Genomic DNA, 25,739 nt, shown 5'->3' with positions numbered 1-25,739 from the left:
ACCAGTCCTAGAAATACAAATTTATTGGAGCTGAGATAACATTTAGAGATTAATCTTTAACACTCGTTGACATTTAGTTGTTGTGAGTAGGTCAAACAATTGAAAGACCTGTATGTTTTGGTAAAGACTTTCGTTGAAGTCCACAAGCAATTATGAAAGATTGAGTTTACAGGTAACATTTTTGTAATGAATCATACTTTTAATTCTTTACTTCCTTTATTTAAGCTCAGTAAGTGATTTTGGCATGTGACAGCTCTGGCATGGGGAATGGGGCCGCTATTGCTGATCGAAAGAATATCACACACAGGTGAGTTAGAGGAATTCACGGATGTTTAACTTTTACATGTATATGTTTATCACCCCAATGTGATACTATGTTTGGATGACTGTCTATGCCTCTAGTCTTCACCTGTTTGAAAACCATCTGTCTAAACATTATAGTAATTTCTAATACAGAAGAGAAAAATGAGATTTTTTCCTTTTAAAATCCACTGTAAATGCACTAAAATCCATCTTTTTTTTAGATCATTTCATATCACATCCCTAGCTCTGCCAAAGCCTCTGAGATGTCCTTACAATATTCCTTAAAGTTATGCCTAATACAGAGTGTGAGTGAATAATTCCTGGTGGTTAGTGCCAGCTAATGTTAGTATGTCCAAAGTTGTATCAACATCTTTTTTAACTTTTCACTTTCTGATTTGAGAAATATGAACTTTGCCAAACTTCACACCCTTAAAATACAGTTGGAATATGAAACAGACAATAAAAGTGACAAATCACTAAAGACTTATGCTGATCACAAATCAGCATAATGAGTTATTCCTCATCAAACAGAAACAGAATAACTGATGGCATCTAATAATACAGTTAAATGTGTTAGCATAAACCACCAAAAACACCAAATTTTAGTAAAGTAAAATAAATAGTTTGTCAGCCTAATGAATCAGTCAATGAAAGATTCTTTTTTTTTTTTTTAAGTCTGCATGCTAATGACAACTTCATTTTTGAGCCAGGAATTGTGAGTGATGATGATTTGCTGCCAGGCATTGAATTTTAAATGGTGAAGTAACATCCTCAACATAATTAGTCATCTGTTATTACACATGGCATTCTGTTTGCTACCGTCTAAAATGATACAACGTTCTCAAAGACAGCATGTGAGTATCAGGTTTTTCTGTTTACTGCAAAGATAAAGCGTGTGAAATATAATGCCTTCCTGTAATGAAAGAAATGGAAGACAGAGGTTTTTAACACTTATTTTATATATCAAATTGCCCCTTTAAGGGGAACTTTACTTGCTTTTATTGAAGTCCTCCCAAAACTGAAGTAAAACCTAAGATTTCTTTTACTAATATGATGATACAGTATTTCACAACCTGCAGACTTTGGTTGTATTCCAGATCGACTTTTATTCTAGCATTTTATTTTACCAAAGTTATTCTTGTCATCCTGTTCTGAAGGTAACATGCATATTTTGCATATGTAACATTTACATTTTCACACACGATATCTTACAAGCCTGTAACTCAGCAGCAGGTGTATGTGTGCATGTGTGTTTATAAACCAATGGAAAGCTTACTAGAGAACCCATATCCTAATAATTTGCATGCTTTTGCATGCCTCTTGAGTTTACCTCCATAGCTCCCTACGTCTCAATCCCTAAAACCTTTTCTCTGATTGCATTTTTTCTGTGGATCTTTTTCAAGTACTGATACTTTTGAATGCATACATATCTCAAATGCCTATTGTACATATTAAAATATGGTAATTGATTTTTGGTAACGGAATATGGCATTCTCTTGCTCTTTGACATTCTTTATTTGTCCTTGCTCTTTGAATAATCACTTCTAGAATTTCAATAAATCCCACTTTATTATGTCATGGGGTTCACATAACAATTATGGAATTATATGTTGTGGCCCCAGTTCTGTGTCAATGTGACACAGAAAATTAAAGCAGGCTTTGCTAATTCAGTTCTTAATTTTACTAAGACTTTACATACTCCTCATAGTCATTCTATCTTGTGCCATGTTCCTGCAGAAGAACAAGGACAGGATTGCATTTAGATTAACTTTGAGGAATTTTATGTGTAGCTTTACAGGTGTTGCCAAGCCATAATTAGTTAATATTAGCATATTAAGTTTATTTTGTCTTTCAAATTTATTCAAATTTAACTCTGCCCACCTTTATCTAAATTCAGTTTGGAACTACTGATTTTCAGGTTAATAAATTATTTGCAACCTGTGCTAGAAAGTCAGCAAAACTTTGGTTGTAACTTGAAAAGATCACAAGTACCTGAACACCCAATAATTGTGTCCAATAAAACAACAGAAATCTCTCAATTATATTGTTTATGTCCTTAATTTAATATTTCTCTACATATTAAAAAAAATAGGAGGATTTGCTTATAAATAATCTGTTGTTGACACTTCATTTTACAGACGCTTTGTGAAGAACAGCTTTCTGAGCTACGATTTAGTCTTTGTGATTATTTTTTTTATTTTCAGAAGATGACGCCTACAAATGTAACTCTCACACTCAGAAGATAATTTAGATTGAAGTCTTTAACCTTTATGACTTCGTTCCACAGACCACAGTAAATAGGCTATTCAAATTATTATTAATTTCACTGGTCTCTGTGTCTAGTTTTAAATGTTCCATTGCATCAGTTGCACAAAGAATTCCCTAAATGTACTATGGGAAAGATGCTGACCTAATTATTTTAGAAATAACTATGTAGAAACATCTAAAAACATTAACAAAGGAAATATTATGTCACTACCAAATTAGTAACTAAAATAGCATGAAAATCACAGTATAATTATCTAGGTTTCCATAGAAACCATGTTTGATGGGTAGCCAAAAAGACTTCTGATTTAGCTTCCATACTTCTGCTCTCCCTATAATAAACATGATTTCTGTTCTGCCTTTCACAAACAACTAACCAGTTTTTCAGAAGCGTAAGTCCTTATCCTATACTCTTGAAACAGCACTCTTTAACAGCACTAATCACCTTTTTTTTAAGATCTGAACTCTTGAACTTGTAAAAATATTTTTAAAATGTATTATGACAAATACCATGCTTTCAACCAAAGGAAAAAAAAAAGAAAACATATATGGTAATATTTCTGTGTTGTCACAATACAATAGTGAATATAAAAATAAGCAAATGCATTAATCCAAGAAACAAGTTGGGGTTTTTATTACATTTTGTCATTGTAATTTTTCATTACATCGTGTCATCAAGCTTTCTCAAAGGCTTTGGCCCTTAAGTACTAATAATACGGATGCAAGCAAATGATCCCCAGTGCTAGCAAAGGTGAAGAAGGTCTGGCCCATCCCATAAGTCCATATTCCATTAGAAACAGTAAGATTTTTATCTGATTTTGTGTTTCATTTAAATAATCAAGATTGACAACTATTTGTGGCAACACTCTGTTTTCACATGCTTCTTCTACAGCAGCTTTTAGCAAAGCCACCTTAGAAATTTCTATCCCTACGACAAGATAAACAATATGTTTTTCTCCTACCAAAGCTGATGAAAAGGTTGTTCTTGTGTTCATGCACACAGTTTTTTCCAGAAAGCAATAGTTCAGATAAACTCTAATTGAATTTATAGATTATTTGCTCGCAAATAACAAATGGATATTTTAAGAAATGTTTTGTTATTGACCTTCCAGTGGCTGCACAACTATTTTATTGTTCCATTGCTTCAGGAAGTGTTAAGGTAGTGTCTGAAGTAGACCTTAATTCTAATTGTATGCACTCACAGGAAAACTACCCATACACGCTGCCCTGATTCCAGCAATCAGAAGCAGGACAAGAGTAGGGTGGAAGTTGGTACAATGGATTTGTAAGGTACTACATGTGCTACCTGGCCTACTTCTAGAGCTGTTTATTTATGTTTAGAGAGCACTGCATACAAATATTTCAAAACAGAAAATAGAGAACTTTTGTTTGAAACAAGCAAGTTCCTGACAGATCTGCTTTATTTCAGAGAAAGAAAAGCACATCCGCTATTATTTTAATACTTTGTGGGATTCTTGTAATAGCTGAATAATTTATTTTGTATTATTTACAGTTACTTAGAACTTTCAATTAATGTTCTATAATATTCTGGGATTTAAATTCTGCAACTCCTGTTTAGTCCATTAGATCTTGAGACTTCATGTGCTTTACCACTTTAGAATCATTGGATTTGATCAAACTAAATGACACAATTGCAGTTTACTTTTGTGCTATTTTTGAATGCAGAAAAATCTATCTAAATCATAAACGGAGACTGGGCCGAAGCACTGAGAATGCTGTGCAACAAAACATAACATCACAGAAAGAACCGTAGACCCAAAACCCCACATTTTATTCTATATTACATAATCCACCAACACTCTTCAAGTTCATCCTACTTAATGCTAGGCATCTTTCTTGGAGGACTGCCACTGTAGGCTCCTGATATAATCAAAACAGAAGGGCAGAGAAGCTTAGACCTCCATGTGGTGATTTAGTTCCCTTCAGATCTGCATTGCCCTCTGAGGTGCCTGTCTCTGCTTATTGGTAATAAAGGGAACTGGAGCATTGAGATGCCTTTTTTTCTCTAACATTACGTGGGATTAATCCTTTTTTGTTTGGTTCTTGGGTTTTTTTCTGTAACATAATGTTCCAAATCTGAAGGTCTTGATTTTTCTTGTTTGGACTAGATCATTCTCTGGATTTGTTTTCATCCTTACAAGCAACTTAATCATACTGTTTCCTCCAGATAAGAATTTTGACTGTGCAACTGACATTGAGGATACAGTATTGGCATATTACATTTATTCTGGAAGTTAGTGTGTGGCAACATCCTAATTTTCTCGTGTTGCAAGCACTGAAGGGTAACAAAATGTTAAGATTGACCTCAGTGTGCTTACAATGAAAACTTAAGTAAAGTTTGTGCAGGCTTCTTAGTCTTCAGTATGGAAAAACAATAAATACATGTCCATCTCAAACAGTTTGTAGCCATCTTTTTCACAAGCTAATCATTCTAAACTGGTGATATATGACTAACACTGATTTTAAAAGCAAAATAAGTCTGAAGAGATGATTCACTGTGTCACAGAAAGATGCCTGAAATAGTCATTCAGTGTTACTTGTTGTCTTGTACAGTTTACAGAAATAATTAGTATTCCATTTGAAAAACAAGTGCAAACATCCATTAGTTAAATGACACAACATATACTTTGACTAGGTCTGTAACTTTTATTAGAACTCTGTTGCTAGTAACTGCTAAGCAGTCTGTCATATAAGAGTACACGTCTTTTAGATATGTATAATTGCTCTGGTTAGGAGGCCACCAAAGTATTTAAAGAAAGAAAAACTATTGGATAGCCTAATCTGTCTTTGAAATCAGAAGAAAAGAGAAAAACAATCATTGTGTGTAATCTGTAAACTACAGGTACATTGAGTTGGTTTTATGAATTTATTGATCTGCAAATGAGTTCTACCCTCAGATCTATAAACAATTATCACCAAAAATCAAAGACAGGAATAGAGCAAAATAAAGCATGTCACCAGAAAATGGACTGGTGCTAGCTCAAAATTTTTTTGTGTTGTGCTCCATTACACATATGGATAAGTCTAGTGCTGGATCCTATACGCGTTTGGGGGGAATACACTTGGTTACTGTTTGCTGCTGCAGAAAATGTGAAAGATCAGCCTGGTGAAAGCCATCCTTAAGTGAACAGATTCCAGAAACACACTTTGCTTCTCTTTCAGCATGAAGAAATTCATGTAAGCTGTAAATGATGTCTCTTAAAATGAAACACTGTCTCCAATTCACCATAGATGTCACATAATCAAAGATATTAAGCTAATTGATTTTGAACTGTTTATAGAGAATTTTTTAGATATTTTAAAAATATACTTTGTAATATAAAATCATACATAGATGGGTAAAAAGTGTAAAAAATGCCATTATGTGTGTTCATGTAAGCAATAGTACCAATTGCCTAAACAGAACTCCATTCTTAGGCAAGCTGCAGATGCTTGAACAACTATTCTTAGTCATTCAAAAAGTGCTTCATTTCCTTAGTTATTGCATTACTGGGTGTTTTCATCCTATTTAGCTTATTTTGCAGTCGAGCAGAGTCAATACTAGGTCCGTATATAATGATCTATAATGAGCTGGTATCTGCAGCTGTTGAGACCAGACATAATTACTGTAGGTGAGCTTGCCATTTTCTACATGTTTTACTGCCAGTTATCAAAATGCCTGGTGGTGAGCATGATGTTCTGTTCAGCTGCAGCTCCTGTACCTTATTCAACCAGGGATCATCACAGTGAGTTCTTAGGAAACATTCTTGTTACTAGCTTACTTCAGTAAGAACTGGATACATATTTTGTTCAGCAGTTCAGTGAAATACTGAAGTAGGTTAGTAAAAAAGGTGAAGGCTTATTTACTCGAGCACTTTGTATTGTAAAAAATTAAAAAGAAAAATTAAAGCAAATTAAAAATGTCCAAGTGCTACAGTGACAGAATTTTGTGTGTTCTGGTTCGAGTATTATAGTCCCTATTCATATAAAATTTCCTTTTAAAGGGCCTTAATATTCAATAGGAAATTTAATCTTACAAAAATTTGTTACTGTTTAGAACTGGCAGCATTTGGCATTATGCAGTTCTGTGGCCACAAGACAAAGGGTAAAATTGGACCGTTCGTTTAGCCACTGGCTAGAACAAACTCCTCTTCTTGAATAAAGGACAGTGAAGAACAGGACTAGAAAAGGCCATGTGTTACTTCACGCTGTTATTAGCAAAAGGGTTAGGCAGCACATAACAATGGCTATCAGAAAGACAAGCTAGAGAAATAAAGTAAGAGAAAATCAAATCACTGTCTCCAAAATGACAGACGAAACTTTATCAGTGTGCTGACCCAAAGGCACTCTGTCTGGCAAAATAAATACAGGTGATTTAGCCTGTCCACACAGAATCTTCTTCTCTGTTCATTGCCCCCTAGTACACTGTCTTGTTACACACCCATTCCTCTACTCTTTTTAAACTCCTCCTGTATGATACTCACTTCTCAGGCACTATTGCTGAGAAAATTCTGTATGTTAACTATTAAGCTACTTTATAACCACTATCCATTTATACAAACATAAGCATGACCGTACAGGGTAGGACCAAAGATTCATGCAATCTACTTTATCTGTCTCCAGCCCTGCTCAACAGCAGATCCCTAAGGCATAGTATAAAAATGGGGCAATCAAGTGTTATTTCCTGTGGATCTTTTCCTAGCCTCCAGTAATCTGTAGCTCATGAATTTCATTAACCAAATATGTTTATATTTAATGCCCTCAACAGATTTTTCTCAATGCTTCCCAAACTCCTGTAAATTTAAGTTTTCAAGGTTTTCCAGCAAAAAGTTCTCCACAGTAACACATTTTGGTTGTTTGAACCTACCATCCACTATTTTCTGTAATCCAGAGTAATAAAAACTACATTTTCTGTAATCTTGCCACGGTTTTGGCTGGGATAGAGTTAATTTTCTTCCTAGTAGATGGTGTAGTGCTGTGTTTTGGATTTCAGATGAGAATCATGCTGACAACAAATTGATGTTTTAGTTGTTGCTAAGTAGTGCTTACATTAAGTTAAGGACTTTCAGCTTCTCATGCTCTACCCACTGAGAAAGCCAGAAGCGCACAAGAAGCTGGGAGGGGACACAGCCAGAACATCTGACCCAAACTGGCCACAAGGATATTCCATACTACATGACATCATGCTTGGCATATAACTGGGAGGGAGTTTGTGGGGGGGTGGGGAGGGACCGCTGCACAGGGACTGGTTGGCAATCAATCAGTGGTTAATGAGCAATTGCATTGTGCATCATTTTTGTTATTGTTGTTATTATTATCCTTTCCTTCTATTATTATTATTATCATCATCATCGTCACCCTTTCCTTTTTTGTCCTGTGAAATTGTCTTTATCTCAACCCATGAGTTTTACCTTTTTTTTTTTTTCTTTTGCTCCTGCTTCTCTCCCTTATCTCACTAGGCAGGGAGTGAGCAAACAGCTGTGTGGTATTTAACTCCTCTCTGGTTAAACCATAATAATTGTTAACAGCTGTCCCCTGTATTCCTTATGGGAACCTGACATGGTCATCAGAGTGATAAGGATGAGATCCTGCATATTTTTCCCTGTCCCACCAGTCAGAGGAAGGTGACCTAAGTATAGGTACTTCTGTTGGTACTCTTCAAATTTGAGTGCCTTTTCTGCTGAGATTGCGCTCTTGCTACATATGTAAATTTTCCCCCAGTTCTTCAGTGTTTTTGCATCATCTGTATTTCCTTCCTTAGAGTGAGAATTATTCCCTTTCCCATGCATGCACATTCTGATTCCAAACCAAGTGTATCAGGACCCCAGTAGTACCAGGTGCTAGTTAACATTTTCACTTCAACTATATTACTCTTTTTATTTCAATCCATGATTTCCACAATGCCTGTTTTATCATCATGTAGTAAAGGAAGAAAAGCCAACATATATAATAAAAACAAAGGGGTTTTGGCAACTTACCAAGTGAAGATAAGGCATAGTAAGGTAGATATTAGAATGAGGACTTGGTTAAACATCGCAGACTGTGTGCGTTGGATGGCTCTGTGAAGATCATTCTATATTAACGGAAAATAGGTGTTATTTTTGGTTTTGAATTAATAATGCATGAGCTGATTATATAGAGGAATTATATAGTGCCCTGATAAAATGCAGTCATTCAAATGCACTTGGAATTTGCTGATCATATAGAAGTGTGCAAAAGAGCCAGCTGTGATTCTGTGATTATTTAACTAGTTCTTTGTTCATCGTGGCACAATTCTGATACTATTGCAAGCTGCCTTAAGGTCTGTCTGCTCATGTCTAGCTTACAAATTACAGGCTGCAAGGACCAATTAAGGCATAGCAGTTGAGTTCCCTGCAATTGTGTATGAATGGAAGAGTAGCAAATTCCAACTTTTCCCTGTTGGCACAGTAACAATTTGCACTAATTGAGATTTCACTTGACATCTTAATTTTTTCTAATTTTGATGCAAAAAGCAATGCTTGACCATTTGTATGATCTAAATACAGATCTGGTTAGCTTCCAATTAAAGTTGGACCATGGACTGTACTGCCAAAATCCCACTAAAAATAATATACTAAAAAAGTATAAACTCTAAAATAGTTATTTCTTTGTCATACTTACAATCATATTCTCTAAAGCATGCTTTGCGAGCCAACAATTTAAAAATACAGGAATAAACAGGTTTCTTAGGACTGGCCAGAAAATCTGAAAGAAAAATTACCAAATTCATTAAAAGCTTTTCTATTCAAGCAGCAATGAAATACTTGGGAAAAATACTTATTATAAATATGTTTCTTGTGTGAGATATGGCTTTAAATAACATTTTTCTTCCTTTCTAATGAACTGTACATAAGCTAATTTGATAAAATAAGGACAGTCATTTTTCAGTGCAGAGACCAGAGATTTTTAGGTTTTTCTATCGAGCTGATTTATTTTATTGACTGTGTAGAGGGTTTTGGTTTTGGTTGTCCCCTATCAGAGAGCAAGGGGAAAGTAATCTGTATTATTACTTCATTCAAGTAGCAAACTATCTCCTTGTTGTTGACAAATTTCTGTTCCCATAGGCACAAATTTGTCCTCCACATAAGATTCAAATGTACTTCAATAAAAATTAAGAGTATTTGTGCAGCTATAGAAGTGCAATGTGCAAATGTATTAATTCAAATACATTTACCGTGATGATGAAAGGGACAGCATTAATTATTTCCAGGAGAAAGGGTATTCTCAGAATTTGTTCCCAGATATTTCCCTTCAAAGAAAAGGAAAAAAAAAACCACCATGTCACAGTAGGCTTACATATAGTTCTGACAATAAATATATGTGCTATTCTGATGCCACATATGGAGTCTCTCCCACTAGCTGAATTTCAGGAAGATCGTTCATCTCAGATCTAAACACATATGTCAAATGTGAATATAGAATATAGGGCACTCTGGCCTATTTTTCTTACTGTTTACCAAAATGTACCTCACAGGTAAAAATATATACTTTTAAAACTATATTTTTACTAGAGCAGATTTCTGTTTCCATATGACCATATATTTCCTTGCTATGACCTAGTTAATAAGACAGCTAAAATGAAGAATTCTAATTGAATTAACTATTTAACTCATTCTCTCAGCTAATGAAGAGCTTCATTAAATTAAGTTTTCATTTTTTTCAGTGAATAATATGCTCCTGTTTTCTTCTATTGTATTTTTAGGTACCTTGGAATCATACACAGACATCTTGTCTCTGCTTTTTCCTTCTTCAAAGGTTAGTTTACTTTTATTTTTACATGCACACTTACACAGAGATAAGGAGGTAAGGTTCCTGTCCTAAGGAATTCATCTTTTTAATAATTCTCAGTTTTCAGTGACTTTTCATACAAGTAACAGACAAGTCTGCTGCTAAATTCTTTTATTTGCAAAATTTCTACTTCTTTTTCTTAGAAGCCTCTAAATCTTTAAAATACCACATTAAAATGCTTTAGCTTTTGACTGTGCCAAACTTTTTCTTACCTTAATGCTTACTGTCTTAGAGTGTCTAAAGACTAGAGACAAAGCCCTAATACATCATAAAAGTTGCAGAGACATCCAAAGGACATGCCTTGCTCAGATTTTACCGTCCAATCAACTGTTTTGATTACCCCTGTGCACAGGTGACTGCCCTATAGTCCACACTAGTGTTTGGTATGAATGATGAACCACATTCTGTACGTCCTTCTGATAAAACTTCACGGCAAAATATAAAGCAAGAGAGGAATGCAAAAATGTTGTATTTTCCAAAGAAAAAATACCAGCTCATTTTCTCTTAATCTTGTTTCGTTAGCCTCTGCATGTTAGTCACAGAGGTCTGGATATTTCTCTTTATTAGTTCTAATCCTGCTATTATGATATTAACTTATTAAGAAATAAATATTAAAAAGAGGAATGAAATTAAGTTAGGGAAAGATATCGGTATTCTATAGTGAGTCTGTCCTTCCTTTGCATTTACCTCGGTTTATCTTTACTTTGTATTTTCTCTTTCCCAACTGTTTTGGAGAGAGAAGGAAGACAATCTAGCGTTTACTATTTGAATTAGGACTACAAGATCAAAGTTCTGTATTTTTGCCACAAACACTTCAGAACATTTAAGGGCTTTTTGGAACTTGATCTTGCTTAAATTAAATTAGAGGTCCTCCTACATATTTCAGTGAAAGGGGTATTGATCTTTTTATCTGCTTACTGCTAGCTACAGCACAGGGATAATACTGCTTCTTTTCCACATCTGAGCAGTGACTGTGAATGATTAAATGTTGGGATGAAAATCCATACATTTAAAAAAAGAAGACATTTAAAATACAGTGACTTTACAGCTTTACTAGCTCTGTATATCAAGATTCCATCATAGGTAATGCAATAACAAGGCAATATTAGAAGAATTTGTAGTACAGCATTATATTTTCAGTTGCAATGACCTATTAATGTTTCCTGTTTAAAAAAAACATCTGATATAGAATCATAGAATCATAGAATGGTTTGGGTTGGAAGGGACCTCAAAGATCATCTAGTTCCAACCCCCCTGCCGCGGGCAAGGACACCCTCCACCACACCATGTTGCCCAAAGCCTCGTCCAACCTGGTCTTAAACACCTCCAGGGATGGGGCATCCACAACCTCTCTGGGCAACCTGTTCCAGTGCCTCACCACTCTCACAGTACAGAATTTCTTTCTAACTTCTCATCTAAATGGACCCTCCTTCAGCTTGAACCCATTACCCCTTGTCCTGTCACTACACTCCCTGACAAACAGTCCCTCACCATCTTTCCTGTAGGTCCCCTTCAGGTACTGGTAAGTCACAATTAGATCTCCCCGGAGCCACCTTTTCTCCAGGCTGAACAACCCCAACTCAGCCTGTCCTCATAGGAGAGGTGCTCCAGCCCTCTGATCAGCTTCATGGCCCTCCTCTGGACTTTCTCCAACAGCTCGATGTCTCTCCTGTACTGGGGCCCCCAGAGCTGGATGCAGTACTCCAGGTGGGGTCTCACCAGAGCAGAGTAGAGGGGAACCACTGAAAATTAAATACGAGCTCCATAGCATATAAAATTATTTTTCTATTTTTAACTTTTCACATCTGAAAGCCATTGTACCTATGGGGCAGGAATTATTGGCTTCCATGTAATTGTAATTGGTGGGAGTTAGACATACTTGAATAATTTTATATATTTCATGTGATAAGGAGCCTTGTAAACAGAAGTGAAATTATGAGACTGTAAGCTGAGGTTTTATTTGTAGGAATAATAAAATCAAAAGCAAATTTGATTTTCCCAACTGAGCCATTCTGTGTTTTCACCAGTTCCCTCATTTTTAATGTTAAGAGCTTTCTTTTCTGCATTATAGAAATGTCACATAATTTACTTGTGCAGGCAAAATGCCTGTGCAGATGTGCTCTAGGTACTTAGTGATGCATGCAGCTGTAAGATTCTGGTTCCACACACAAATGCATCATGTCTTCTGCACAACTGCCTTTTGCAGTGAGAATGTATGGTACTGATAAAAGCAGCCAAGACGGCCTGTGCACCAGTGATATAGCAGGATTGCCAGATGTCTGTGACAAGTTTTGGCAATGAAAATTTCTAATGTAGACATCTTTCAGAATTTTGGCCAAGGGCAAACCCTTACGTAATGGGTTAAGCTGTGAGAATGCAGATTGTAAACCATTAATTCTTGGATCCAAGTGATCAGCAGCATAATGCGGTGTTACATTCTTTGCATTCCTCCCAATATAAAAGCAATAAGAAATGCAAATTCACTGTATCCTCATAGCATGGTACACTATTATGTCCTCACTATTCTGCATGTTGAATCATTTCTCATATCAACCAAGTATCAGAAAGGTAAATTCCTTGGAGTATTCTTTCAAATGACTGCTTTATTTATTTTAGAAGTTATTTGTGAAATCCTAGAAATGTGCTCACAAATGCAAACACAATCATGTTTTTCTTGTTGTTTTCTTCCTGGCTTATCCTCTGACTTGTGCCTAAATTGTAACAGCTTTGGAAATGTTGGCATGAAATAAATAATCTGTCACAGATTTACATGAACCAAGACTCCTTTGGTCATCCTGGCTGGGCAGAAAGGCCTTACAGTGGGCAAAATAACAGCCGCCTTGGCTTCCTGAGACTGGTGTAAAACTAGGATAAATGGCTCTATCATGACATTTCTAGATTGTAACTACGAGGACAGGACCAGAGGGAAGGAGGTGTTTGCATCAGGTGGATTGCCAAAGTGCATTTCAGTACTATTATTCTTCCTTACGTTACTCTTATTCTTTTATGGGGAATGGAAATATAGCCATCATAAAATTGCCTCAACTTCTGTAACAGGTATATGCAGCAAATGAGGATAGTAGAGCTTTACACCCATTGCACACTAATAACTAACTTCTCATGGGAGCTGACTTGCCAATATTTCTCTCATCTTCACTGAAACTGATGCAGACCACAAGCAGAATGGATAGGGATAAAATGCTGCCCAGTAAACACAGGAACAGTATAAATTGTGATTATTCTTTACTGTTCTGGCATGAGATGTGTCCATTTTGGATTGTTTCTGCCTATAATCGATTTGCATTTTTAACCATCAACACCTAAATGGTATATACTACTTACAAGGATTAAGAAGAATAATTTTTAGACAGTAGACAGTTTTAAGCCTCTTAGTATTATTGAGTGTTAAGGAAAACATTTATGCCATAATCATTTGATAAGTACACTAAAGTACGACACTAATTTTAGTGGTGGCTCTGATATGTACTGAATGTCACTAATTCAAAAATTTTTTTTAAAAAAAGATTATGCTCCAAGATTAGCTCCAGCTTTAGAAACCAAGTCTTTTCATATTTACTTTATATGATTTTAGTATTTTTCTCCTGAAGACATTAAAAATGTAGAGCACCTAAAATTCACTAGGATAGCACATAACAAAATGTAATGAAGAAAAGTGAATAAAAACATTAGGAAAATATAAATTTTTAAGGAGAATGCAAATACAAAAATATATTGTATTCACATCAGATGATTTCAAGACATTTTGCAAAGATGTTCCAGTAGCATCAGAGATATGGATAACACAAGTATGTAGGTATCCATAATTTAAAAAAAAAAAAAAAAAGTACTGTCTTGGCCTAGTTTTTTGGTGTGCAGTTTTAGAGGTCTGAAACTTGAGTTATAGATACTGAGTAGCCACAGCTTGGACATCAATGAGAATTGTGTCCATTGCATTATGGATTGACATATAAAACTGTGCACTTGAAAAATCAGTACCCAAAATAAAGGTCCCTTTTAATAATGTGTTTTCAAATTACAATGTACCAATGGACAATGGAAAAAATGGAAATTTCATTTCTGACTTCCACTCTCTAGACATTACTGTTTGCTCATAAATTTGGGAACCATGAACAGGGCTGCCTGTGACAGTATGTTGTCCTCTACATGTGTGTTTTAGAGAGAAAAACATCAGTATGTGCACAAATGCAGGCACGTGAATTTTATATTGAAACATTTAACTCAGTTACTTTTTGTGATGAATTATACCTAAAAGTAACTAAAAGTACTTACCTTGTAGCTTAGATAACTCAGCAGCAGTGTTTCAAAGAGACTTATTAAAGCCACAGAAACCTTAAGTGATAAAATATGTGTATTAATACTTGCTTCTAAAGAATATATGATATTAGGCATTAGAATGAAAAGTAAAAGATAATAAAATCCAGCTTGTCCATGCATCCTCTGAAACCATGTCAGCTAACAGCACTTAGTATGAAACTTAAATATTGTTATTTTTCTGACTAAAGCACAGGCTGTGACTTGAGTCTCATTGCTCTTTTCCAAGTATAACACTCCAGAAAGCCTGCAGCGTGGCCTTTCCGTGGTTTTTAGAGAGCTCCATATACAGTCTGCCAGATTGTTTCTCAAGTTTCAGTTGTCTGTTCCTAAAAGGTACCAAGATCTTTTCACAAGACAGAGAAAGAGAGAGAAGGAAGAAGCTGGAAATAATGGAAGCTAGTCAGCTCTTTGCTTTTCTGTAAATCTGTTATGAATGTGTGGAAAAACAAACACTTATTTTACTGTGTATAATTCAGAAAGTTAAAACCAGCAAGAAACGATGAATCATTGATTTTAATATTTAAATGCAACTGAGTTCAACTTATCAGCCTTCGATTATATGTAGTGTATGTATTACGTAATTTTAAAATATTTAGAGTCAAATATCAAAATAGTAAAAAATTTACTTAAAACTTTATACATGTTAAATAACCACAAAACTTACTTAAATCCTTTGCATCGCAAATATTTGTATTTTAATGTATATTGTGGGAATATTCTATCATGGAGATGTACAAATTACCTGGAGCCTCAAGTCAAACAAGCCTCAGGATTTCTAATTTTAAACTAATGCTCACTACTACTGCAAACTCAGAAGAGTGCACTATTTGTGCTCACAATATCATTATCTAGAATTAAAAAAGGTGCTATGAATTGGAAAAATATTAAAATATGCAATCAAAATATGATATCAGTTTCTCAAAATAAGCATTACTGGTTTATATAAACTCGGGTTGTATCTCAAATAAATATAAAACTTTGCAACTATTGCATATATCCTACTGTGAATGCATGTGTATATACACATGCATACGCATATATATAAATTCCTATGTTTATCAAATAAACTTATTAGAATAAAACTGCAACCATAAGCAAATAAATCTCTCAGTATTTTTTAATTAAATTGAATACAGTAATCTGAATGTCTAGGTCAAAATTTATTCAAACTGTACATACTTTAAGGAATCGAAAGGTATTTTCATCAAAGGAATCTTCCCTTAGTAAAATCTTATCTTACACAGAGGTACAAACCATCGTAATTACATTGTACTAAGCATGGTGCAAGAATATAATGGTATAACCATTCTGGGACTTTATGGAATTCTTACTAGGAAAACACATTTCACAGGGAGAATTCCCACAGCACTGGCCATGAGTTAAAAAAGTGTTCCTAAAACAAGCAGGCTCCAGGACATTGAGGATTGAACCACAAACTTCCGAAGATCTCCAAGACCCACAAAGCACTGATGTAGTGCATCTTTTGTGGCATACTCCTCTAAACATGTAGGCTTCTATATTATGAAGTAACTTCAGCTTTCTAGTGTATTTAACAAGAAAGCCCATGAAGCATGTCAAAATCTAGTCATAAGCAATTACAAAATTTAAACTCATCATTACAGCAGTGACTACTTCACTCAACAGGACTTGATATTTCTAAGAGAAAAGGCCATCTAATTCTCCAATATTTTGTTATAAGCTTTAATACTTTATAAATATATTGTAAAGCCACATAAATTCAAATCAGTTAGCACGGATCACCTTATCTTTGCTTTACACTTTTGTTGTACTTGGTCATCAAGCAGATTTCTTTATTAATATCAACTTTTCCAAGAATCCTTTAACATCACTAAAATGCTATAGATCAATATTGTCTACAGTTATTAAATGGAAATAGATAAATTTGCCATTGACATATTACCTGTAATCCCCATAAAGGCAAGCTTCGATTCACCCAAATAATAGGAGACCTGTTTATTATAATAAGAAAATAAATATAAAATTAATCAAAATCTGGTTAGTGTTTTGAACAAAATCAAGAGAAAATAAATTTGTACATGTGAATGGAAATTAGAGCAGCCTTATTTTTAAAAAAATTCTCAGTAATGAAAATTTTAAATCAGTAGTTATGTACTGAGTATTGACATTGCTTGTATTTCTAATCCAGAGCCAATCATTGAATTCCCATGGGAGTTATCCAACACTCAGTGACAGCAAAATCTTGTATTGGCTTTAGTGGCTGCTAGTTCATCCCCTTTGATTCCAGTAAGCATAAATCAATTTGAGCTTTTGATTCTAGAGATGCAGAGGAATAATTATTTGTGGTAAGAAAAAGAAACCTGACTTTTGTGTGAACTTCTTGCTATCTGTGTAACAATGTAAATGGTATCTAACTCACAATAGCTGTCACATCTGGGAAAAATTTCGTGTTTTCTTAGTAATTACTAAACTCAATGATAATAGGCACTTGATTCAGTACTGCTGGAATCTGGCACATTCAATGGCACAATAGTTTACTGTTCGTCATTTACTGCTAGTCACAATTGTTTTTTAAATAAGGGCATCCATTTTATTTCAGCAATGTATAAGGATTGATGGAATTTGGATCTTACAAGAGCATCCAATCCAGCAGGTCACTTATGTAATCAGAGAAACAATTAAAATATTAAAGGCAGTTTTGAATATTCAGGAACACGGAAGTAATTGCTTGAGAGTTATGGAAACATCACTATTATATGTTAAAAAGTCACCATTCCAGATGGAAATGGATTATTCTTCCTGTTTCCCTCCCCTTCCCACCATTATGTGGACTTTTGGTTTGCTTTTTTGAATTAGAAACTCACCAATCAATTGTTCCAGGTGTGTAGTTTTGATTGGAACAACTCCGGTTTAATTCCTTACTGATAGTTGTCATCCCATCCATCCAAAGTCCATTTTCATTAGCAAATGTACATGGGAATATGATCATAAAAACATATGGGAGGAAAGTAATATTAATTACATTACTAAGTGTTCTATAAAATGCATGCAATAGTTTGAAACCCTAGGTAATAGACATAGACATTTTAAAAAGTAAAATAACTTAGAGAAAGTAGTTCCACATGTGTTCTCAATCTGTAGATAAAGGACTATGACGGATTTCAGGTTACATTTCTTAAAGATTTATTTTCAAACATGTTCCAATTTAAAAACAAAACAACTGACATTATACTTTCAAAAGCTGAACTTATACTTACAAAAGCTGAACTAAGTACACAATAACTATTGAAGATCAAGAGATACTAGAAATCCTATCACATGGATAGGCTGGGATAGAAAGAGCCCATATACTTATACCTGCCATACTCTCAACAGGAAAGATTGCATCAAACTGCACTTTATGTCCTCTTGTGAGGATGTGAAGAGGGCTGGAGATTCATGCAACAGTAATTCAAGTAGGAAACTGGTGGCATCTATGTGAAAAAAAAATAGCTGCTATGTACATGTGATGTTATCTTGCCTTGAATTGCTGGCACAAATCCTGCATTCAAATGGTCATGTAAGGATGTGGGAATGTATATTTGTGTAAATGATGAAAAATATCCTTGTTTATCCTTGGCAAGCAAGGTCAGCGGAAAGAAAAGGATTTGCAGACCACAGATTAGAAATAGCTCTATTTTTATGGACTGTGGGATGGGTGCTAAATGGTATCCATTAATAAGGATGCTTTGTGTCTTATGCTCTTCACTGTACACCTGCTGTGCCTGAAGGAGTAAATGAAAGATATTAATTTATGCAGGCATTTCTGAAAAACAGGAAATAAATCTGCAGGGGGAGTCTGTGATGAAAAGCATTCCTCCCAGAACTGTCACTTTAAAAACAACCAGGTGATAATGTTTTCTGGGGCAATGCTCTCAGCACACTGAGTAGTTTCTTTCACCAGGCTGACACAGTATCTAGAAAGGAATTTTTTTTTTTTCCCTAGCACTACGTTTGTAAGAATGCATTATGGCAGTAATTTAGGTATCAAGCCCTCAGGATCTCTATGGGCCAAACGATTGACATTAATGAGATACCATTTAGGCACAGTGCTGGTTTGTCTGGCATAGTTTCTAAGACTGCGGTTTTAGTGAGCAAGCAGAAGTGACGTATCTGAAACTTCTCAGCCAGACAAATGTTATACAGAGATAGAACAAACTAACTAGTCTCTTAAATGCACCACAACACAATATAAGGGAATAATATATATAAAAGACAATTACACTCGCTGGCTGGTGAATTGTTAAACATTTAGATTGAAGGAACAAACATGTCAGGAAAGGCCTGGCAAATTAAGCAGTCTGCAAAATGCAGAAAAATCGTTCCATGTGAATACACAAGTATTGAGTTATACCTGTGGCAGAAGTACTGATGTTCTAATCTGTTCTGCACTCCCAGACAACCTTGTAGTGTAATACGGTCTTTTGGGGTCACTACAGTATCAGCAGCTTCTTCGTGCCAGAAAGTATCATTAGCTGTAAAATTTCAAATCCCTGAGTTGCTGTGCTATTATGCCTAAATTTTGAAGGATGGATTTTCTCTTCTCCATTGCTGTTAAAGGTTCTGCAAAATCTTTACTGCTTGTTTCCTCCCTACATATTTCCTCTCCTTGAAGAGACATTCTAAGATACATGTGGAGTCAAAAAATGGTTTTTTTCCAGTTCTTGCTTTTCAAGGGAGATTTTTTTCTGGCCCTTTTTCAGACTTATAATTTCTTACAATATATTTTGACCAAAAAAATTCTCACATGCATCATCCGTACTTCCCATTCACACATCCTTCTCTCATGCACTGCTGAGTAAAGCCGATATTCTTTAAGTCACTTCGTGTTGGGTTTAATTCTTGTGAAATACAGTATTTTTCTTGTGGACTAGTTTTTTTATACTATTAACCTTATTAGATTCAACTGATTTTCAAATATTAGAAGTCATACTTTGTCCTTTGCGTAACATTGTGTGAAGTGTGCTAGTTCTATTCTCCCAAGCTTAGTATTTTCATCTGAGCTTTGTTACTTTCAGTATTTAAGGCCAATAGAAGCAAATCAAGTGAAAGCAAGTAAGTTAATAAAATACTAGCATTTAGATTGAGAAGATTCAAAATATATCCAGGATACAAATACCACTGAAGTACCAGATTGAATAAATTATAAATATGATTTCTTCTACAATTGGTGGTTGATTGTATAACACATGGGGAAAAAAAAAACCAAAACAAAACAGAGTACCCAATGACCAATATGGAATACCATACTGACAATTGTAGGTGTGCAAAATCACGCATTATGACCATAGATGATCATGAGTGTAGAATGCACTTTTGGTCTCCCTCTCTTGTAAGTGTTTAGAGAAAGCAGAGAGCTAGAAAGTGGTCATCAATGTCATCTGCATGAAAGCTCAGTTTCATGTATTTCTCTGTTTGCTTCTGGGATCTGGGGTTTTAAGTAAAATTATTTAAGTAAAATCCTAAAATTTTTGTTGCATAAACTAGCAACCAGATATTTGCAATTTTATAGATATAAACATGATACCTAGAAATGTTATGTAATAATACAACCAAAAGATAGAAGTTTGCACAACTATAATGCACAATATCTGAGCAAATAGCCAGGATTATTTTAGCAGTAAAATGAAAAAAGAATTTTGTTATTTTGGTCATTATTTCCATTCACAATGTAAAACCAGCTTTATAGTTCAAAACATGTGTAAGACATAAAACCAAATCCCTGTTGACAGAATATCAAACATTTATTCATTAAATTAATTTGTTTCTTCGAAGTTAAACAATACTTTGAGAGCAGAAATAACAAAAAAACCCCAAACATTACCATCCAAGTGCTTGTGCAGGATCATCCAGGAGCACACGAATTATGTATAAGAAACAGCTTAGTAGCTTGAGAGAAAAATTGAATAATCGTATTCTCAGACCTATTTTAAAAAGCAAAGAAAATACAGAAATAAATTCAGGTTCTTTACAGTTTCATCCACTTTTAAGGTAAAACTAAAAGAAACTAGAATAGCCATTCTGCAACAGAGCAAAGGTCTGTTAATAAATCCTAGCCAGTAACCTGTCCCTGATACGAGCGACTGGCATATCGTACAGAAGAATTTAAGAACAAGCCTGTCAGATGCAACTTGCCAGCTTCCACAAATCTCTGGGTTAAGACTTGGTCTTTTGTAGTTTTACAAGTCCACTTTCTTGGCAGGGGAACCAGAACTACATATGGTATTTGAGATGCAAGATACAGTGACCGGAAGAAGATATACTTTCAACTATAGGCAGAGGATATATAATGGCATGTATTTAAATATTAATATCTGAAAGTCTTCGTGCAGTAGCTTCTCATACAGAACATATTAATACTATCCCAACTTATAAAATATTAAACTGTAGGTATTTAATGTTGAAGTTGCATAATTATGCGTCCAAGAATCAGGACATCTGAAATTCATGCTGAATGTACAACTGAATGGAATCAACAACTTGTTCTATAAACCATGTGAATATTGAAATGTTCTAGCTGAAAGGATATAATCACAAACACTATCATAATATATTACACTATTTCCCACAAACATAGGTCTACTCCACAAAGACAGGATTCTTTCAAGGGGATCCACATGGACACCTGCTTCTTTCACATGGGCAATTTATTTCAGTGCTAACTGGAGCAATTATCTACTACATTGAAACTTAACTGTATATTAATCAGATTTTGCAGTCATTAGAGGATTAGACTTTAAATTCTCAGTCTTGTTATTAAAATCAATAGTCTTAAAATTTTACCAGTGTAAATATTTGTATCTAACTCTTGGTTTTAAGCTTTTGTTCATTAATTAAGTTAAAACTGTCAGCTGACTAAGGTTAAGTGGAGGGAGGTCACTTTAAGCATTAATTTTTTTCAGTCTTGTGAACTGAGAGTCCAGTTCTGCATGGCTGAACATTTCTGTCCAAAGCAGAATACCATTGACTGAGTCTTACACTAGATGTGACTTCATTTGTACTTAGTCATAGTAAAGATAGTTATCTTTTAATGTTGTGTTGCAAATACGTTTGCAGATCTGCTGAACTTAATATAATTGCTTTCGTCATTTAAGAATTACAGCTTCATAATGCATACCCAAAGCTGTGTACATAAATTCCTTTTTAAGGAAAGAATCATAATTATGGTAATATTACATACTTTTTGACTTTACTTAATCCTAAGTTCAAAACGAACACCTTTGAGATAAAACTGATCAATCATGTTTTATATTTACTAGTTCCTCTCCCATTAAAATGTAATCACAGAAAACGCCAACACAGAAAAATAGAAAATAGATTCTTAAATATTCTACCATGCAATTGCTGAAAGAAATCTTGAGGTTTATCAAACAACACTGCTTACTACTTTTAACTGTGAAGTTGTAGTTATCATATGAGAACTGGATGGACTTTTACAACGTCTTGTCATCTGCAAACTACGGGTTAAAATCCTGTGGTCCCGACTGTATGAAGTCCCACAGCTGTTACTGGCAATTAGGTTTGTGAACATTAACTAGTGATTCCTGCTGTCCTATCAAGAGTAATTAGCCACAGACTATTTATTCCCCAACATGAGTGAAGGGGTTGAAGTAGTAAATGGATTGAGAGGCTGTAGAAAGTAGGTAAGTGTGGTCTCATGCTATTATTTGACTAGGCAGAACCCCTGTGCTTTTCTTGGACAATGCTATGATTTTTTTTTTTTGCAGGTTTTTTTTTTTAACTGTTGCTGAAGAAAACATGAATTGTTTGTCTGTACTAACCCTTTTGTGAAAGTCTGCTGGAGTATGAATGGTTGCTGTAACAACTAGGCTATTACAACAAGAAGAGCAGATAATGTTAAAAAAACTCCAAACAATCAAAATAACTCCCCCAAAATAACTAACCCCAAACAAGCATAGAAAGCTCACCAGGGTTTCTTTTCCTTACCAATTATTGTTGTGTTGTCTAACTTTTTCTTAGATAACTACAAAAGTCTATTGCTTGTCTCTTCTGGTTTTTAGCTCTGTAAATCTTAATCTTGGTGTGAACACTTCTTCTCTATATTGATACTGGCCTAGTTTCTAATTGTCATGTGAAATTATATGCTGGTTTGAATGCCAAAAGAAAATGGTGCTTTTCTGATTAAAAACTACATCAATACAAGGGACTCATGCTCCTGGCTGTTGCCTTAAGCTCTTATGTTAGAGAACTAAGATTTGAGAGTTCTAGAACTACTTAAGTATCAAATACATAGGTCACAGATCTGTTCCAGGCTATGCCTAGAAGTGCTTCAGGCTCTGGATATCTCCACAGGAACGGTTGTTTCCTGCAGGCAGGGTTTTCATACCAGACATGTTTTCATCTAAGGGTTCTAGTTAGCATAGATATAGATTGCATATCATGGACTAGGTTATATATAAAATAAGGCAATAGGATAGGTCTTGTACTATATGTGATTGGGTCAGTTATTACAATATAAATATGGAAGAACAGGCTTCAAGTCTGTGCTGTTTCAAAAGGTCACCTCTCCTAGCTCTACATGCCTCAGCCTTTAGAAACAGGATGTGCTGTCAGGAGGAGCATATTTAGTCACCTCTGCTAAAGCTTTAATAATTAATGTAGGACTACTAAATAAGTATTCTCTCTAGTCAAAATATTCTGTAGCATTATAGTTGGGGATATCACCTGTGAGTTGGAAGAAATGCATTTATTCTATTATCATGGAGATCTAGGATTTCAAATATGGGAAGGTAGGAACAGTTGCTAGAGACAGCATTTAAAATAGGTTTTTCTTTATTACTCTGTTATAAAGAAAGCTTCTCATATTTCTGTTTGGCTGACTATTTTTATCCTCTATTTTACATACTGTCAGTGGATCAACATGGTCTGCTTGACTTAATTTCTTTTTTTTTTTTCATTCACAGCCAGATTGTTCAAGGAGCAGGGTCATTTGCACAAAATATCTCTGTTTTGACACTGGTGCCTGAAAATTGTATTCAGCTACATCAATCATATGCTATTATTCAGTTATGTATTATTTAATAAGATTGGAATTTCACTGCGTCCATGTAACCATGGTGTTACATCTTTTGTCTTTTTTAAAAGATGAAATCGATAATGACAGTTCAAAATCTGTTTGTTTTGTGAAATAAATATAACTATGTCAAATGTTAATGTTTCCTTCTTGGTTTGAACAAGTATTTGCCATTTCTTGCAGGCATTTTTAAGTACACTGTGATACATTATACTTCACCAGGACTGACTGACTTTCATTTTTATTATAAATTCTTGTTGCTTCCCTTACAAGCATTTTTGGAGATTAATTCTCTGATTTAGAGAGCTGATCTAAATCAAAGCAAGATAGCAACTAAAGATTTTACAATCAACTTCCCATTATTCCTTTCTCATAAGTCTCTAACATATGTTTGGTTTTTTAGCAAAATCATCTCAGCAGTTGGCTTTAGGAGTTGGATCAAAATATACTGTTAATTTATATCTTGGTGATGGTTATCTTTTATTCCTTCTCCAGTGAATTGAAATTTCACTTTTTCCCTTTGAGACTTATTTTAGGCTGTGATAATGCAGTGTGTGATCTTGGCAAGTACAAGCAAGTCATACCAGTATGTCATCTTTTTCTCTCTTTTTTTTTTTTGGGGGGGGGGGGGGAACAGGGGGTGGTGCTGGCTGACACATCTGTAAAGTGCTTTTCATGCATTGGTTGAACTTGATTAGACATTTGCTTGCAGAAGATTGAGTGGAAGCTAGGTTGACATTAGATGTAGATGAAGGCTTGTTTTATCAGTTTATAGAAATAATTCCAAAACCAGAATATTGATGAAACAGTTGATATTTCATGCTACCAGTCTGTATGTTATTTAGATCAGAATAGTATTCCATAGAAAATTCATATAAATTCTAGAGTTGACTGCTCTGGTTGACAAAATTTTACACTCTGTGTTAAATTCACTTCTGAAGTCTTAAGGAGTAGTGAAAACTGGTGAACATGTGTAGCTTGATTTAGTTATACTATCTGAAAACTTGCTAATACTACTGATAATTATTTTTTTCAACAATAGCAATTACATCTTTAGTATGTGAAGGCAGGTTTTCAGTGCTCTCGTTGATCACCAAGATCTGAAGTGTAATATCTTTATTTGTCAACTTCCTGATACCTCTGGGCAACAGAATCCTCCAATTTCAATAGAGGATTGAATGAGTGGCAGGTACTATTTCAGCAGCAGGTTTTTGGAGATTGTATTTTAGAGGATTCTGGTTGTATTTGGACAAGAACCAAGATCTGCATAAGCAGAAGGAGTGTTTGACTAAACTTACTAATTCTGAACACTTCAGTTTGGGGATTATTTTTTTCTTCATTCAGTACAGTAATAATTATGCTGTATTTCCTGTTTGTTTCTCCTGAAACTTTGTTTAATGTCTAATTGTTGGTAAAGCTTTTTGTATCATGAGAACCAGTAGCAATGCTTGGGTAAACTGTGGGATTCTAGTGTGAAATGGCATGCCCATGCCACATGCTGCTGTAAGTACAGTAAGCACCTTCATTCTCCAACTTGTTTTCCATGAACCGCTGCATAATTCAATAATAGAAAAACCATTCCTCATCTCTCAAAGTTTTCTTTGGAGTCCTGTACTGAGGACCTTTCAGGAAAAGAAGGTGCCCATAATGACAGTGTCTCTACTAGCTGTCTACAAGAACTAATTTCTGTGGTTTTGTGGACTAGATCAGGAACGAAAAGGTTATTTATTGCTTAACAGCTTCCTAGACTGCCTTTCTAGCCAGCAGTAATACTCTCTTCTAGTTTAGGATGCTTTTTCTGTTTTGTCTCTTACTCTGTAACACACTATATCAACAATGTCAGAAGTCAAAGGCTATAAAGATATAAAATATTTAAACATGTAAAGTCATAGGGAGAGAAGTAGAAGAGATCTAAAACCATTTGAGAAATTGTAGTGCAATTAACTAGATTTGCAGTTTAAATGTAACTAAACTC

At 34.8% G+C, this 25,739-nt stretch overlaps 1 protein-coding gene and 1 long non-coding RNA gene across 9 annotated transcripts in view; one reads left to right on the top strand and one right to left on the bottom strand.

Moving 5' to 3' along the window:
* The window catches only part of KCNT2 (potassium sodium-activated channel subfamily T member 2), a 143,901-nt gene that overhangs the window by 83,694 nt on the left and 34,468 nt on the right, over positions 1 to 25,739 (bottom strand). For 7 of the 8 annotated variants that reach the window (XM_075760162.1, XM_075760155.1, XM_075760160.1 and 4 more), the window contains exons 3-9: positions 20,555 to 20,654; positions 17,556 to 17,612; positions 16,634 to 16,682; positions 14,668 to 14,727; positions 9,764 to 9,838; positions 9,211 to 9,294; positions 8,547 to 8,641 (exon numbers count right to left, since the gene is read on the bottom strand). In XM_075760162.1, the coding sequence (XP_075616277.1) occupies positions 8,547 to 8,641; positions 9,211 to 9,294; positions 9,764 to 9,838; positions 14,668 to 14,727; positions 16,634 to 16,682; positions 17,556 to 17,612; positions 20,555 to 20,654 (520 nt within the window). The remainder of the gene's footprint in view (positions 1 to 8,546; positions 8,642 to 9,210; positions 9,295 to 9,763; positions 9,839 to 14,667; positions 14,728 to 16,633; positions 16,683 to 17,555; positions 17,613 to 20,554; positions 20,655 to 25,739) is intronic. The other variant, XM_075760158.1, reaches the window with a different exon arrangement.
* Positions 264 to 20,979, top strand: LOC142602781 (uncharacterized). The gene is made up of 3 exons (XR_012836572.1): positions 264 to 307; positions 10,292 to 10,344; positions 20,908 to 20,979. It is a non-coding gene; the product is annotated as an uncharacterized LOC142602781 (long non-coding RNA).

The sequence above is a fragment of the Balearica regulorum genome, chromosome 8 (genome assembly GCF_011004875.1).
Source record: "Balearica regulorum gibbericeps isolate bBalReg1 chromosome 8, bBalReg1.pri, whole genome shotgun sequence".
Lineage (NCBI taxonomy): Eukaryota > Metazoa > Chordata > Aves > Gruiformes > Gruidae > Balearica > Balearica regulorum.
Note: the sequence above shows the minus strand (reverse complement) of the source record. Positions and strands in the feature narration are given on the sequence as shown.